This window comes from Remersonia thermophila, chromosome 2, assembly GCF_042764415.1.
Source record: "Remersonia thermophila strain ATCC 22073 chromosome 2, whole genome shotgun sequence".
NCBI classification, from domain to species: Eukaryota; Fungi; Ascomycota; class Sordariomycetes; order Sordariales; family Chaetomiaceae; genus Remersonia; species Remersonia thermophila.
Window position 1 is genome coordinate 3470775 of NC_092218.1, and position 15076 is coordinate 3485850.

Here is a 15076-nt window from a genome sequence, read left to right on the forward strand (position 1 = left end):
GTCCTCGTCCCCTCGGCCAGCACCATGAAGACGTCGGTCGTCTTCTCGGCCTTCCTGTCGCTCCTGTCGCTGGCCTCGGCCGCCACGACGAGCTCCGACAGGAAGACGTACCCGTCCACCTTCCGCCCGCCCCAGGTCTTCAAGAACGCCAACCTCGTCCACATCATCTCGCTCGAAAAGAACTACGTCAAGGAGAGCATCAACGTCCTCGTCGAGAACATCGACAAGTCCCCCCAGAATGAATACTACGTTCCGTTTACCGCCGACCAGCTGTCCCGCCTCGGCGGCGTCGAGGTGAAGGACCGCAAGGACGGCTCCGTGGGCCCGTTCGTCGCCGAGGCCGTCGAGCTCGACCAAAGGTGCGGTGCTCGCAGAGAGAGACCCGTCAGGATCCCCGAGGCGACCCTTGCTCCCGGCTGCTAACCTGGCCTTGCGCAGCGATACCCACTACATCCGCATCCGGCTGCCCAAGGCCCTGGCGCCCGGCGCCCAGCAAGCCCTCGGCATCACCTACTACCTCCTCAAGGCCTACGCCCCGCGCCCGGCCTCCATCAAGCAGGAAGACCAGCAGCACCTCGCGTACGCCTTCTCGGCCTACGCGCCCTCGGCCTACGCCACCTCGAAGCAAAAGACGGACGTCAAGTTCCCCTCGAGCACCATCGCCGAGTACACCAAGCTCCCCGGGAGCGGCGACGTCGCCCGGTTCCCGCAGCAGCAGGGCTCCAAGCTCACCTACGGCCCGTTCGACGAGAAGCCTGCCGGCGCCAGCCAGCCCGTCGCGGTGCGCTACGAGTTCAACAAGCCCGTGACCCACGTGTCCCGCCTCGAGCGCGACGTCGAGGTCAGCCACTGGGGCGGCAACGTGGCCTTTGAGGAGCGCTACACGCTGCACCACCGCGGCGCCAACCTGTCGGCCCTCTTCAACCGCGTCAAGTGGCAGCAGTCGCAGTACTACCAGCCCAACACGTGGGCCCTCAAGGAGCTCAAGTTCCCGCTCCGCGCGGGGAGCGCCGACGCCTACTACACCGACGTCATCGGCAACGTGTCGACCTCGCGCTTCCGGAGCGGCAAGCGCGAGGCCCTCCTCGAGGTTCGCCCGCGGTATCCCGTCTTTGGAGGCTGGAAGTACCCCTTCACCATCGGCTGGAACTCGGACGCCAAGAGCTACCTGCGCAAGACGCCCGCCGGCGGGTTCGTGCTCAACGTGCCCTTCCTCGAGGGGCCCCGCCAGGCCGAGGGCGTCGAGTACGAGCAGGTCCAGGTCCGCGTGATTTTGCCCGAGGGCGCTCGGTACGTTGCATTTCCCCCGCCGCTCACCTCCTCCCTACGCCAAAAAAAAAGGCAATTTCTGTTTCTTTTTGCTGACCCTCCTTCCTCCCCCCCAACGCAGAAACGTGAAATTCCACACCACCATCCCCACACAGTCCATCGCCTCGGCCGACGTCGAGATCCATCGCACGTTCCTCGACACGATCGGCCGCACCGCGCTCATCATCCAGGCCCGCAACCTGGTGGACGAGCTCCGGGACCGCGAGCTGCTTGTCAGCTACGACTACCCGCTGTCGGCGAGCCTGCGCAAGCCGTTGGTGGTGTTTGCGAGCGCCATGGCGGTGTTTTTCGCCGCGTGGGTGGTGGGGAGGGTGGAGCTCAAGTTTGACGTGGCGGGTAAGAAATAGAGGAGAGAGGTGGGGGATCCGAAAGAACAAGAGAGGAGAAGAGGCAAAGACGAGTATCGGGACATGATAGAAAATGCGGTCTCTTTGTATGTTTCCTGCCGTTTTCTTTTTGTTTCTTTTCTGTTGTGTATGGTACGTGGTAGGTATGCGTCTGTCTGTCTGTCTGTCTGTCTATCTGTCTGTCTGCCTGTCTGGTTGGATCCAAGGTCCATGGCGAGGTTCTCTTCCCTGCATGTCGGCGATGGTATTGGAGAGTACGAAAAAAAAAATGGTGAGATATGTATCCTCCAGTTGTGCACGGATGGCCGTTCGTTTCGGAGCTCATGAGCGTGTGCAACCACGTTGCAACGCCAACAAACGTACAAGCGAAGGTTCGATGGTGTAGTTGGTTATCACGTCAGTCTAACACACTGAAGGTCTCCAGTTCGAACCTGGATCGAATCAAGCTTTGATGGGTTGGTCCGAACACTTCCACAGCTCGTGGTGGAGTTCGGCGCCTCTTTTTTTCGCGCTTCCGACCACACTTACACTGTGGAACCTTTTTTTTTTCTTACCTCCACCACGCCCTAGCACTGGAGACGACCTGGAGAAGACCGAAGACACAGAGCGAGCACGGGCCCTCCCATCGGAGCACGGCGACTGCTGCTGTCGATGGGTGTCCACACCGGAGGGAGCCGGAAGTGGAGCAGACCGAGATGGTACGGTCGCGTCTTTACACCATGATGGCGGAGGCTTTGGGTTGTCGTCTCCATAGGTGGCGAGTCAGCGTGCCCGGGACCATTGAGCTACTATCAGAGGGTGGCATGAACCTTTTGGCAACGCTGGATCTTGTGCACTGCAGCACGTGCAGCCAGTCCGTCCTAGAGGGTTGGAACAAGAAGAGAATGAGGGTTGAGGGGGGTGGGAGTCCTACGTGTATTCTTCCCTTACTCAAACGTCATGGTGATGAGATGCTGGTTGGGCGGACCGAGAACGGTTACAAGCCATATTCCTCTCGTCGATCTCGACCGCATTGCTTGGAGGTAGCAGCACAGCCGCAGATCCCCCCCCCCCAACCAAAGCCTCCACCTCGCTAGAAAGGTCTGCTAAGGTGTGTGGCGAGTCTCTGATGATCTCACAACGAGCTCAGGGGTGGCATGTCATTGGGACAAGCGGGGCAGGCCCCGGATGTCGTCCGTTAGCCCCGAAGCGCTGCACGATGACGTCTTGCTTCCTCGACGAGCCGCACCGCCAAGAGCTTCCGACCTTGCAACGCTCCAAGTTACCGTGATGGCCTGTCAAGTTCTATGATGATCGCAGGAAATTCCCAGCGTCATGCTCTCCCAAAGCAAGGCAGCATCCCTCCGGGGACGAGATGAAGCACGGAGGACAACGGCGGCAGGCCTCCATGGAGAAGGAGAGACACGTCTGAGGTCTGGTGGGCAGGATTTGCCTTGAAGGAAGCCGTATATAAATATCCTCCCCATCCTCATTGAGTGTGCTCAGGTTCGGTTTGTCCCTCATCAGATCTTCAAGAACCAAATCAACATCCTACCTCTGAACCTTGGACCAAAGATAGATATTCATCAACGCCACAAGAACATAGCACCGGCTCAAGCCAACCGACAACCCAAACCAAACCAACCCCATCAACGCAAACATGTGTTTCGGATCTTCGCGCCGCGCCTACTACCACGAGCCCGTCATGGCCCCCCGGCCCCGCTACGGCGGCCTCTCTTCGCCGTTCCGCCCTCGCCCCGCACCTCTGGCTCCCGGCATCCGTCATCATCACCACGGCCCGCCGTGCGCTCCTGTTCCCGGCCGCAGGGCGGGCATGTTTAGCTTTGGAGGACGTAGGAGGTGGTAATCGAAGAACGGAGTCAAGAAACCATGTATCATTATTCGCCGGGATGCATGGGAACAGAAAGGGGTAGTTTCGGCTAGATCATGTCTATAGTAGACGAGAAGAGGGGGGAAGGGGGGGGGGGGGGGTGGCTTCTTGGCGGCTTCATGGCGTTCATGGCTGGGCGTTGGGAGATGGCTTGTTCGTCCTTGTACTTCAATGGAAATCATGTGCCTTGGGACTGGTTCACTATGTAGACGGAGCATTCCTCTCTCCTCTTTTCTCCCTGCCTGCCTGGTGATTTTCCCTGACCCGATCCGACGTGTTGGTGTGAACGTAGCCAGCCGTTCCCCCTCTCGGACTCCCAACATTCGCCTGCTGTGCGTGCCGTGCGTGGTGGAGCGAACTGACTACTACCACACAGCCACAAGTGTCATGCCGCCGCCATGCCTCGGGGGCTCCACCATCGGCTCAGGCCGGTCTCCGTCTCGCAATGGGCTCTCGCCCGCAGCTCGGGGGAAGCTTGTCTTGTTCACAAGCCGGATATGTAAATTTGGATAGCTGACCTCCTACCGCCATCGTAGCGTCTAATACTGTGTGCCACTATACTAGGTCCTCCCATGCACTTGTGTCCGGTCCGCGCCAACTACACAGTAGTCATATGGGGAAGGTCGGGGACGGCCAACGGGGATACCCCGAACCGAGGTCCGGGGTTGTCGCTGAGATCAGATGCTAGGGGGGGCTTAGGGGGAGGAGGAGACGACGACGTCAGAGGTTGAGGTCCTTGGAACCATGTAGATAAATATTCGTGCTTTCCCACGTCATCAGTAGGTTCATCTCATCGTCTTCGTCATCACATCATCGATCATCAGACATTCAAGCCAGCATCATCCCAAGCGCAAGACTTCCTTGCTTGGACACCGAAACGAACACTCTCTCTCCAACTCCGCAAACCACAAGAAAGCCATCTTCCTCGTGACCATCATCCCCTCGTCACTGAAACGCCACAACCAACGAAAACAAACCACCCACACAGCATTTACACAATGTGTTTCGGCACCAGCCGCCGCGCCTACTACCACGAGCCCGTCCTCGCGCCTCGGCCCCTGTTCGGCCCTCCTCCCCCTCCCGGCTACCGCCCGCCGCGGTATTATCGTCCTGGCCCGCCTCGTCCTCCTCCGGGCCACTGCCATCCCCACGGACCGCCGCATCGGCACCCGCATGGCCCGCCTCCGGGTCACAGGCCGGGGCCGGGCTATGGGCCCAGGAGGAGGTTTTAAGGGTATGATACCATGATGAGGACATGATGACATGACATGAAGGGGGGGCATCCTGGGAGGGGATGAGGCCGTATTGGGGTGGGGGAGCTTTGTTTCGTGATTTGCTTTCTTTATGGTAGCTGGCGTTACGGGTTTGGAACACAGTCACACATACACACACACACACATACGCACATATATGCACAGATATATACACAAACGTCCCGAGACATCCATATTCTTCTTCCCAAGTGACAATCACCTAACTTGATCATCACCGTCGCACTGCCAACCAAAAGAAAAGAAAAAGCCATGACCAACCAACCGGCCAACAAAAACAAGCCGCCAGCTGCCAGAGCCCGAATTCCATGGGGCCTGCGGACGGGGCGGCTCGGGGCTGTGTGGCCTGCCCGAGCAGATCAATGGTTCGTCCACCGGACGACCTGGGAACTCACGGGGCGGCCTGGATACACAAGGCCGTGGCGAAAGCGAAGCGTGTGTGGGTGTGGATATGTTTGATGCGCGAGACGCCGGCCGCTGAGACACCAGACACCATCGCTCATCGAACCGGAGACTGTTTCGCTCAGCCCTCCGGAGGGACCCCGTCGCGGGACAAGAGATTCAAAAAGGAGAGGCTCTGGGTCAAGGGATTGGGAAACGGCCGAGCTCATGAGACCCTCGGCCTTCTTCCGAACCCGGGACTTTGATGCTCTTCGACCACGCAAAGCCCACTCACTACTCGCACCCTCGGCCCATGCGTAGCGTTTCGCGGTCATCCTTTGCACCGGGCTCCTTCACGTCGCCACGGCACGGAAGCCGGGGCCTGCCCCTGGATCAAGGAGGTGGTAGTTGGTGGGCAGCGAAGGTACAATGATGGGGCATGACACTGGGGTATGACATGGAAGGAGGAGGGAGAGGAATGGCCTCTGGTTGCTTCAAGACTTGCTTGCTACATGGCTTGCTTCTAGCGATAAGAAGGGAGGGGGGGGGGGGGGGGGGGTTGGATGGAACGAAGGACATGGGTGGTATTCTTCTTCAGGTCGTTTCTTTTTCCCATGTCTTGTTCTTTGGGTATGGGGAGGTTCCATGGATCAAGCAACGCCAATTCCAAAAAATACAAAAGTGAGAGTGAGTGCTGGATAGTAACATCATGACGTCACCAAGTGGCCGCTCTTCCAACCCATCGCCCTGCAACCCGGTATCTACGGAGCAGCAGGTTTCCATTCCAACAGAACCCAGTGAATCTATCAGACCTGCGTGCTCCATTCAGCCACATAGGTCGTTGACGTGACACCCCAGTGGGCTATCGGCGATTCCGAGCTTTGTTGGCTGTCTACATCATCCAGCAAGCGCACGAACGAGGCAACACGCCAGCGATTGCATCGGCGTCCTCAGTCTGCCGGAACAAGAAATACAACGTATTGATAGCAGTGGGCAGCTACCCAAGCTCAGGCTGTTTGGTCCTCAGGCAGCTCGCCGTTCTAGACGTCCGTGGTGGCTTGCTTTGGCTTAGCAACGGTGTGGTCAGGGGGGGGGGGGGGGGAAAGGGGGAACTCGACACTCCCACCTCGCAACCTCAACCTCGACGTCAAGCTCGACGTCAACCCTCAACCGCCACAAGTCCCAAGCAGCTGCCTCCTCCTCCTCCTCCTCCTCTTCCTGCTCTCGCTACAAAAGCACAGAAGGATCCAAAGAAACCCAGCTCCTGCCTGCTCACGGTCCGTCCTAGACAGAGCCTAGAAAACCTCGTCTAGAGCTCTCATGATGCTGCAAGTCTCCCTTTTCCACTCACAACATGCCCAAGCACCCATCTTGTTTGTACAGCATATACTGCCCCATCACCATGACTACTACGCGCAAAAGCAACAGCAGCGATACCTCTCGCCATTCCTTTTCCGCCCAGTGGTACAATCGAACCAGGACATCGCCCTCTTGCACCGGGCTAACACGCAATCTCACACAGGAACCGCGCCCTCTCCCTCCGCTCCTCCGACCGTTCTTCGAACCGCTCATCCAATACCAGCACCAGCATGGACTCCGGTACCAGTACCGGTGCCAGTGCCATCACTCCTACGATGAGGGGCGGGCTCGCCCCAGGCATCAGCAATCCCAACACCCCGACCGCCGCCGCCTCCTCCTCCCACCCTCCACCCCGCCACGGCCACATCCACGGTCACCACGGCTTCGCCCTCCCTACCTTCCGCACGTCCGCCCAGCCCCCGCTCTCCAAACGTCTCCAGCGGCTGATCAAATCCTCCCACGCCCTCGTCTCGGCGCACGAGTCGGCGGCCCGCGAGCGCCAGGCCCTCGCGGCCCAGCTCGCCGAATGGGGCGAGCAAGCCGCGCAGGGCCTCTTCCGCGCCGACGGCGGGCCCAAAAATGCCGCCGCCGCCACCACCACCACCACCACCAGCAGTAGCATCACGACCAACGGCACCGCCGCAAGCGACGCCGCCGTGCGCGACGTGACGGACAAGCTGGCGGCGCTGCTCGCCGAGATGGGCGAGCTGGACGCGGCGTGCGCGGCGCGCCTCGAGGCGGGCCGGGCGGCGCTCAAGGCGATCCGCGACACGGAGCGCGGCGCGCGGCCGGCGCGGGACGGGCGGCGAAAGGTGGCGGAGGAGCTGGCGCGGGCGCGGGCGAGGGAGCCGCGGGGCCCGCGCGCGGTGGCGCTGGAGCAGGAGCTGGTGCGGAGCGAGGCCGAGGCGCTGGTGGCGGAGGCGCAGCTGGGGAACGTCGTGCGTCCTTTTTCTTTTTGACTCGTCTCTATCCTCTCCTCCCCATCTCTCTTGTTTCTTTCTCCTTTGAGCGGTTCGGTGTGCATGAGGACCATCTCGGCTTGCTGACGGCGAGCGTCGTGTATGTGCGCGCGTGCGTGTGTGTGGGTAACAGACGCGTCAAAAGCTCCGCGAAGCCTACACGATCGAGTTCGCCGCCACCATCGAGCGCGCCGAAAAGCAGGCCATCCTTGCCCGCCACGGGCTGCGCCTGCTCCAGCTGCTCGACGACACGCCCGCCGCGCCGGGAGAGCCCCGGCCGCCGTACCCTCACGCCGCCCAAGCGAGGCAGATACTGAACGATGCCGAGGACGACATGAGGGAGTGGAGGCTGGAGGGGGGGTTTCTCGGTCGGGAGCACCATGAGGAGGGCGGCGGGATCAAGGAGGAACAGGACAAGGGGAAGCAGAAGCCGCAAGGGGGCGAGGCCGAAGAGGAGAGACGGGAACGTCAGGGGGAGGTAGCAGGGAGGTGATGGTTCATACGTGATGGACAAGAGGGGGAGGGTGTTGGAAGCCCACAAAGGAGTCAACAGGAATGATGGATCCGGGGAATCATCATGGCCGTTATCATCATCGTCATCATGGAAAGTCGTGCGAGCACGCCCGTGGAAACAAAGGTTGTTCCATGTATTGTAGAGCACGCGTCTAGGGTTTCTTTTCATCATCCAACCATCGTTAGGAACAGAACAACCATGCAACATGACGGCATGACGGACGGCATTCAACATGACATGACAGACGTTTGACATGAAAACCCTCTCACTACAAGCTCGCCGTGACCCTCCTGACCATCCTCCTCGCGCCGTCGCCGGTGATCATGACGGCGCCTTCCATCTCGAGCGTCCTCATGACGTCGGCAAACTCGGCCTGCTCGACGGGCACGCCGGCGCCCTCGCTCAGCCGCCTCAGGACGTCGGCCCAGCGGACGGCCTGGCCGCCGCTCGTCATGTCGTCGAGCAGCCGGACGACGGCGTCCTTCATGTCGGCGCGGCGCCGCCGCTCGGCGGCGCTCGTGCCCTCGGTGAGCAGGCTCATGTCGATCCTGCCCTGGGCGTCGGTGGCCGACATCTTGAGGGCGGCGCGGATGAGGCGGACGGCCTCGTGCACGTCCGAGGGCTCGACGGTCGGGGACAGGCGCATGCGCGCGTGGGCCTCGGAGAGGCGGATCATGGACTCGAGCTGGCGCGTCGTGGCCGTGATGCGCTTCTCGGCGGCGCGCACGTCCTGGCCCAGCTTGCGCATCTCCACGTAGGCGTCGACGAGCTCCTTGCCCGCCGCCTCGGAGATGGCGGGGTGCACGTGCGACCGGGCGTACGAGATGTACGAGGTGAGGAACTCGACGGGCTGTTTTGTTGGTTGGGGTTAGCCAGATTTTTTTTTTTTTTTTGAAAGAAAAAGAGAGAGCGGGACGAACCAAAATGTCGTTGTTGGTGGGGGCCGTGTCGGGCTTGTCCTCGAGGTACATGGACAGCAGGTGGCGGGCGAGGCGCTGGTCGGCCTTTTCGTCGGGGCGGTCGAGGATGAGGTAGACGAGGTCGAAACGGGACAGGAGGGTCGGGGGCAGGTCGATGTTTTGCGGGACCGAGAGGTCCGGGTTGTAGCGGCTGCCGATGGGGTTGGCCGAGGCGAGGATGCTGGTGCGGGCGTTGAGGGTGGTGATGATGCCGGCCTTGGCCACCGACACGGTCTGCTGCTCCATGACCTCGTGCAGCACGGAGCGGGTCGACTCGTTCATCTTGTCGAACTCGTCGATGCAGCAGACGCCGCCGTCCGACAGGACGAGGGCGCCCGACTCGAGCACGAGCTGGCGCGTCTCCGGGTCGCGCGTGACGTAGGCGGTCAGGCCGACGGCCGACGAGCCCTTGCCGCTCGTGTAGACGCCGCGCGGGGCGATGCGGTGGACGTACGAGAGCATCTGCGACTTGGACGTGGAGGGGTCGCCGCACAGCAGGATGTTGATGTCGCCGCGGTAGCGCGGGCTGGCGCCCTTCTCAAACGTCTTGTTGGTGCCGCCAAAGAGCTGCAGGAGGATGCCCTTCTTGACGTCGTCCATCTCGTAGATGCTCGGGGCGAGCGAGCGGGCGAGGAGGTCGTAGACGTCGGGGCGGGCGGCCGTGGCCTTGATGCGTTCCTCCTCCTCGGGGGTCACCTTGCGGATCTCGTCGAGGGTGTTGCCGCGGGCGGCCGCCTCGTCGTCGTCCTCGTCCTCCTCGAGGGCCATGTCGAGCGTGGAGGGGTCGGCGCCCATGCGCTTGCGGTCCACCTTTTGCACGTGCACCACGTCGACGTACGTCTTGTGGACGCTCTTGACGGCGCGCATGCGCGGGTTGACGCGCACGGGGGTCACCTTGTAGATGCCCGTGAGCTGGACGCGGTCGCCGGCCTTGCAAAAGTCGACGAGGTCGTTGTAGACGCAGACCGAGACCGAGTGCGGGGTCTGGCCGGCGGGCACCTCGTCGGGGGTCTCCTGCAGCTTGATGACCTGCTTGTCCTCGAAGACGCAGCGGTTGTGGATGATTTGCATCGAGTTCTTTTGCTGGCAGCGGGCGCGGGGGCACTGGGTGGGCTCGCGGATCTTGCCGCGGTCGAGGTCGACCGTGACCGAGTGGCCGCAGACGCTGCACTTGAAGAAGGCCTGCTTCATGTCCGGGATGACGGGGGTGGCGCGGATGACGAGGCCCTTGATGGAGATGAGCTTGTCCATGTCGGAGGGGTTGAGGTCGCGCAGGTTGATGATCTTGTCCGTGTTGAAGGGGCGGACGAGGTACTGCTGCTGCATGACCTGGTCCTCGAGGGTCGGCTGGTCGCGGGCCTGCTGGCCGGGCCGCGGCGTCGACGGCTCCTCGCCGCCGCGGTCCGAGCTGGGGAAGGCCACGTCGGAGCTCTGCGAGGGCTGCGGCGTGCGCACGCCGTGGGCGGCCTGGCCGCCGCCGGCGGCCCTCTCCCGGGCCATCTCGGCCTGGGCCAGCTCGATCATGCAGTCGTGGACGCACTGGTCCATGACGGGGATGATCTCGGTCGGGTAGGCCAGGCACTGGTGCCACAGCTTGACGGTGCGGGGGTACGCCTTGAGGTCGCGGAGGTCGAGGTACAGCTTGTTGGTGCCGAGCAGCAGCATGGTCTCCATGGCCTCCCAGTAGGGCTTGGCCTCGGCGTCGGGGCTGCCGTGCGTGTCGGCCTCGGTGGCGCCGTCGGCCCACATGCGGTACTTCTTTGTGAAGTTGCGGAGGAAGTCGCGGAACGAGGCGAACGAGTCCTCGAGGGACACGGTGGTGCCCCAGACGAGGCTCTGGCCGGGGCCGCCGAGGGCGTCGGCCTCGGAGGTGTGGGGGTTGTTGTTGGCGAAGGAGGCGGCGTCGGATCCGAGGGTGGTGCCGTCGCGCACGACGCGGCCCGTGTGGTCGAGGATGACGCGGCGGGGAGCCCGCGGGGTGCTGTTGAAGTCGCCATTGATGTCGCCGCGGTAGGAGCGGACGGGGCCCGAGCGCTGGGAGCTCACGAAGAGGGCGCTGCTGTCGCTGCGGAGGTCCGACTGCTGGGAGAGCTGGCGGCCGGGGCTGGAGCTGGGATCATAGCGGATCGGGGAGGAGTCTAGGAGGGTTAGCCACGACGCGTCCCAGCCAAGGGGGCGCAGGAGCCGGCGGTCAGGCAGGCTGGCTAGCGAGCTGGCTAGCTGGCTGGCGTACCTCCGATGAGACGGCCACGGCCGCTCGTGGTGGCCCGGGGGGTGCGGTCGCCCGTTTCCTGGGACTCGGTGTTTTGGCGCAGCGGGGAGCTCGGGGCGGGTTGGGCGGTGCTCTGGCTGTTGGAGGGCTGGCGGAGCGGCGAAGAGGACTGGTAGAAGAGAGGGCTCGAGGCCAGCTGCGATGTCCGGGACTGGCGAGGGGTTCTCTCTGCCGGGCCGGCGGCGGCGGGGCTGCTGTCCTGGGGTTGCGACCCCCGAGCGCTGCGGCGGGGGGTGGCGGAGCTGCGCGTCGACCTCTTGGACGGCGACGACATGGTTTGCGTCTGGAGGAAATTGGAGTCGTCACAACACACCAAGGGAGAGGAGAGAGAGAGAGAGGGAGCTTCTCAATGTGGTTGATGGGGGGTTGTGACGACTAGTAGGCGGTTTGCAGGGAGTATGAAAAGCGGGACGGGGGACGGGGGACGGGGGAGGGTGATGCGAGAATGTGAAAGTGACGTCCAAGTGGTTGGGCGTCCGAAAATGGGAGAGGGCGCGAAACTTCGCGTCCCAATGGAAACCACTTTACGCGTCGGTCAGGGGAGGAAAGTGGGGTGGTCGAGGGCGGATGGACACCCTGGCTCGTATGGTACATACAGCCAATGTGTAAGATACGGTACCACCAGCAGGACCCCACTCTTTCAGAAGGGCTCCCCACGGGCCAAGGAGTCAAGCGGGTGGGTCCACCGGGCCACATCCTGGGAAGCCAGGGTCGGTTCAAGCCACATCGCAGCAGCAGCAGCAGCAGCAGCAGCAACAGCAGCAAACAACAGCAACAACAGCAACAACAGCAACAACAACAACAACAGCAGCGCAAGGCACAAAGGGCGCCGACAACCACGCCCACCGAGACCAACCACCAGACCACACACCCCGTCATCGCGGTCCACGGACGAACTTTGCCTTGTCAAGGAGGATTTCCGGGGGCAAAGAAAGCCCGGACAACCACACCGCCCAACATGTCGCCAGGAATGTCGCTGTATAGCGTCAATGCTATCCGTACGTGGCCGTCTCCAACGCCGACCCTCGGAGATGGAACCCGGACCTGGGCCCCGGGGGGGCTGAGTGCTGACGGACCGCCCTAGTCATCCTCTCCAGCGAAGACGGCTCCCGGATATTCACAAAATACTACAATCCCCCGCACCAGGCGGCGAACCCCGGTGGAGGTAGGGCATCTCCAACACGCCCTCGGTCGACGCGCTCCGGCCAGCTGACGCTTTCTCTTCTTGTCTGGCTTCCTAGCCCCCGCCACCCAGAACCCCTACGCGGACAAGACGGCCCAGGCCCGCTTCGAAAAGGCCCTCCTCCAAAAGACGGCCAAGCAGACGGGCGACATCCTGCTGTTCGACAACCGCATCGTGCTCTACAAGATGGAGTCGGACGTGGCCATCTACGTGGTCGGCGGCGTCGACGAGAACGAGATACTGCTCTACAACGTGCTGCTGGCCCTGCGCGACAGCCTGCACCTGCTGTTCAAGCAGTCGGTCGACAAGCGCACCATTGTCGAAAACTACGACCTCGTGTCCCTGGCCGTCGACGAGATCTGCGACGACGGCGTGGTCCTCGAGACGGACCCCACCATCATCGTCCAGCGCTGCAGCAAGGCCCCCTCGCAGGACGTGAACCTCAGCCGCATCGACCCCTTCAGCGAGCAGGGCGTCAACAACCTGGCGCAGCTAGGCAAGGCGAAGCTGACAGATTGGCTGCGCCAGGGTTTGTAGTAGATGGTTCGTTTTGCGGGGTGGATAGCCAGTTTTTTTCTCTTTCTTTTTCCTCAATGACACACACGCACGAGTTCTATGCTCTCCATAAAAAAAAAAGAAGAGAAAAAGAAAGAAAGCCGTCCTCGGTGCAAGGTGGGTGTGGCGTGGGTGAGGCAGGCTGCTTGATGGTTTGAAAAGGGGGGGAAAAACCTTGGCTCGTAACCTCGTCGTCTATTGATCCCGCCATGCTGTATCCCTCCGGCCAAAGATGTCCAGACGTCTATGTCTACCTACCTACCTACCTATCTACCTACCTACCTAGGTACCTGTCTATCAAGCCCGAATCTCTGACGCCGCCTTCCTCAGCCGATTCATGACGGCCGCGCCAATGTCATCCCCATCCCCCACCCCCTCCACAAATATGACATCGGCTCCCAGCCGATCCAGCTCTCTTAGCACCCCAAACAAGCCGTGCGCCACCCCTCCCGCATCCCCTCCCAGATCCACATCCAGCACCCTCCCTATCTCGTCGTCACCCCGTACCAACGCCCCCTCCATCACCACCCACCCCAGCTCCTCCTCTTCCTCCTCCTCCTCCTTTTTGTCTTGTCCTCCCGCAACCACCGCCTTCAGATTCCGGCACGCCAACCCGCCCGCAACACCCCACCCCCCGGTCCTCACCACGCCCACCTTGAGGCCCTGCTCCTCTCGTCCTCCTCCCCGTCCCGCCGCCGACGCGACGTCGCCCTCGCCGACCCCTCCCGCGCGGACGGCCGCCGCCTTCTCAAACAGCACCACCCTCGCCCGCGGGCTGTAGTGCTTGTACTTCATCCCCGGCGCCCGCGGCGCCTTGTCCTCGCCGCGGTCCTTGTACGCCTTGACGACGCGCTCCCAGCCGGGGCACGCGCGGAGCTGGTCGAGGCCGACGCCGCCCGGCCGCAGCACCGCCGGCGGGTCGCACAGGCCGTCGACGACGGTGCTCTCGACGCCGACGCGGCAGGCGCCGCCGTCGAGCACGAGCGCGACGCCGCGCCCGTCGAGGTCGTCGCGCACGTGCCGCGCCGCCGTCGGCGACGGCCGCGTGCTCGCGTTGGCCGACGGCGCCGCCAGCGGGCGGCCCGCCAGCGCGATGAGCGTGCGCGCCAGCCCCGAGGCCGGCAGGCGCGCGCCAAAGGAGGGCTGCCCCGCCGTCACCTCGGGCGCCAGCGGCGACGGCGACGGGAGGGGGAGGAGGATGGTCAGCGGGCCCGGCCAGAAGCGGGCGATCAGGGGGTGGTAGATGGCGGGGATGGGGTCGTCGGGTTGGAACGGGCCGCTGTTGTCGCTGCTACTGCTGCTGCTGCTGCTGCTGCTGTTGTTGTTGTTGTTGTTGTTGTTGTTGTCGTCTTGATGAGGAGGTGATGGCGGTTGTGCCGGACGACGAGAAAAACAAGGTGAAGCATCCAGGCCGTCCCTCTCGGGGACGAGCAGACGCCGCAGCATGGTCAGGTCGCTGATGTGGACAATCAAGGGATTGTCCGACGGGCGGCCCTTGGCGGCGTAGATGCCGCGCACGGCGTCGGAGCGGGTGGCGTCGGCCCCGAGGCCGTACACGGTTTCCGTGGGGAAGGCGACGGGCAAGGCGGTGGTGCGGAGGATGTGTGCGGCCTCGCGGAGGGGAGAAAGAACATCGTCATTGTCGTGGCTGCTGCTGCTGTTGTTGTTGTTGTTGGTGTTGTTGTTGTTGTTGGTGTTGTTGTTGTTGTTGTTGTTGGTGGTGGTGGTGGTGGTGGTGGCGGCATGGGTGTCTTGCTTGTCGTCCTCGGCCAACGATGGCGAAGAAGAAGAGGATGACGGCACAAGCCAGCGGTTGAGATCCGGCTTGCCGTCTGGCCCGGTGGCCCAGCATCCCAGGGCCGACTCGTCACGGCCAGCGAGTGGCACCTTGAGGATCCGCGTCCTCGTGGTGGCGGGTGTCACACCCGGGGTAGCAGCGGTCATGGTAGCGTAGGGGTTGCGTGTAAGTGGTGCGGCGGTGGATGTGCAGAGGAGGGGCAGCTTCAAAATCCCACAACGATGAGGAGCGCGAAAGCGGGCGCACCCGATCTGCAACGCCGCCGTAGACCAGCGCACA

At 62.7% G+C, this 15076-nt stretch overlaps 5 protein-coding genes and 1 non-coding gene across 6 annotated transcripts; 4 read left to right on the plus strand and 2 right to left on the minus strand.

Moving 5' to 3' along the window:
- Window positions 1-24: 24 nt before the first annotated feature.
- Window positions 25-1676, plus strand: VTJ83DRAFT_2409 (uncharacterized protein; the record flags this gene model as incomplete). Its single annotated transcript, XM_071008676.1, has 3 exons — window positions 25-359; window positions 439-1290; window positions 1391-1676. 3 exons carry the CDS (start codon window positions 25-27, stop codon window positions 1674-1676), a joined length of 1473 nt encoding a protein of 490 aa, XP_070868949.1.
- Window positions 1677-2046: 370 nt separating this feature from the next.
- Window positions 2047-2120, plus strand: VTJ83DRAFT_t33. Its single transcript has one exon. It is a non-coding gene; the product is annotated as a tRNA-Val (tRNA).
- A 4480-nt stretch (window positions 2121-6600) lies between these two features.
- Window positions 6601-8009, plus strand: VTJ83DRAFT_2410 (uncharacterized protein; the record flags this gene model as incomplete). The annotated part of the gene is made up of 3 exons (XM_071008678.1): window positions 6601-6662; window positions 6721-7495; window positions 7650-8009. The coding sequence occupies 3 exons, from the start codon at window positions 6601-6603 to the stop codon at window positions 8007-8009; spliced, it is 1197 nt and encodes a 398-aa protein (XP_070868950.1).
- Window positions 8010-8298: 289 nt separating this feature from the next.
- Window positions 8299-11535, minus strand: VTJ83DRAFT_2411 (uncharacterized protein; the record flags this gene model as incomplete). The annotated part of the gene is made up of 3 exons (XM_071008679.1): window positions 8299-8880; window positions 8951-11127; window positions 11223-11535. The coding sequence occupies 3 exons, from the start codon at window positions 11533-11535 to the stop codon at window positions 8299-8301; spliced, it is 3072 nt and encodes a 1023-aa protein (XP_070868951.1).
- Window positions 11536-12219: 684 nt separating this feature from the next.
- Window positions 12220-12981, plus strand: VTJ83DRAFT_2412 (uncharacterized protein; the record flags this gene model as incomplete). Its single annotated transcript, XM_071008680.1, has 3 exons — window positions 12220-12259; window positions 12346-12426; window positions 12503-12981. 3 exons carry the CDS (start codon window positions 12220-12222, stop codon window positions 12979-12981), a joined length of 600 nt encoding a protein of 199 aa, XP_070868952.1.
- A 315-nt stretch (window positions 12982-13296) lies between these two features.
- On the minus strand, window positions 13297-14943 carry VTJ83DRAFT_2413 (uncharacterized protein; the record flags this gene model as incomplete). Its single annotated transcript, XM_071008681.1, has 1 exon — window positions 13297-14943. One exon carries the CDS (start codon window positions 14941-14943, stop codon window positions 13297-13299), a length of 1647 nt encoding a protein of 548 aa, XP_070868953.1.
- Window positions 14944-15076: the final 133 nt, after the last annotated feature.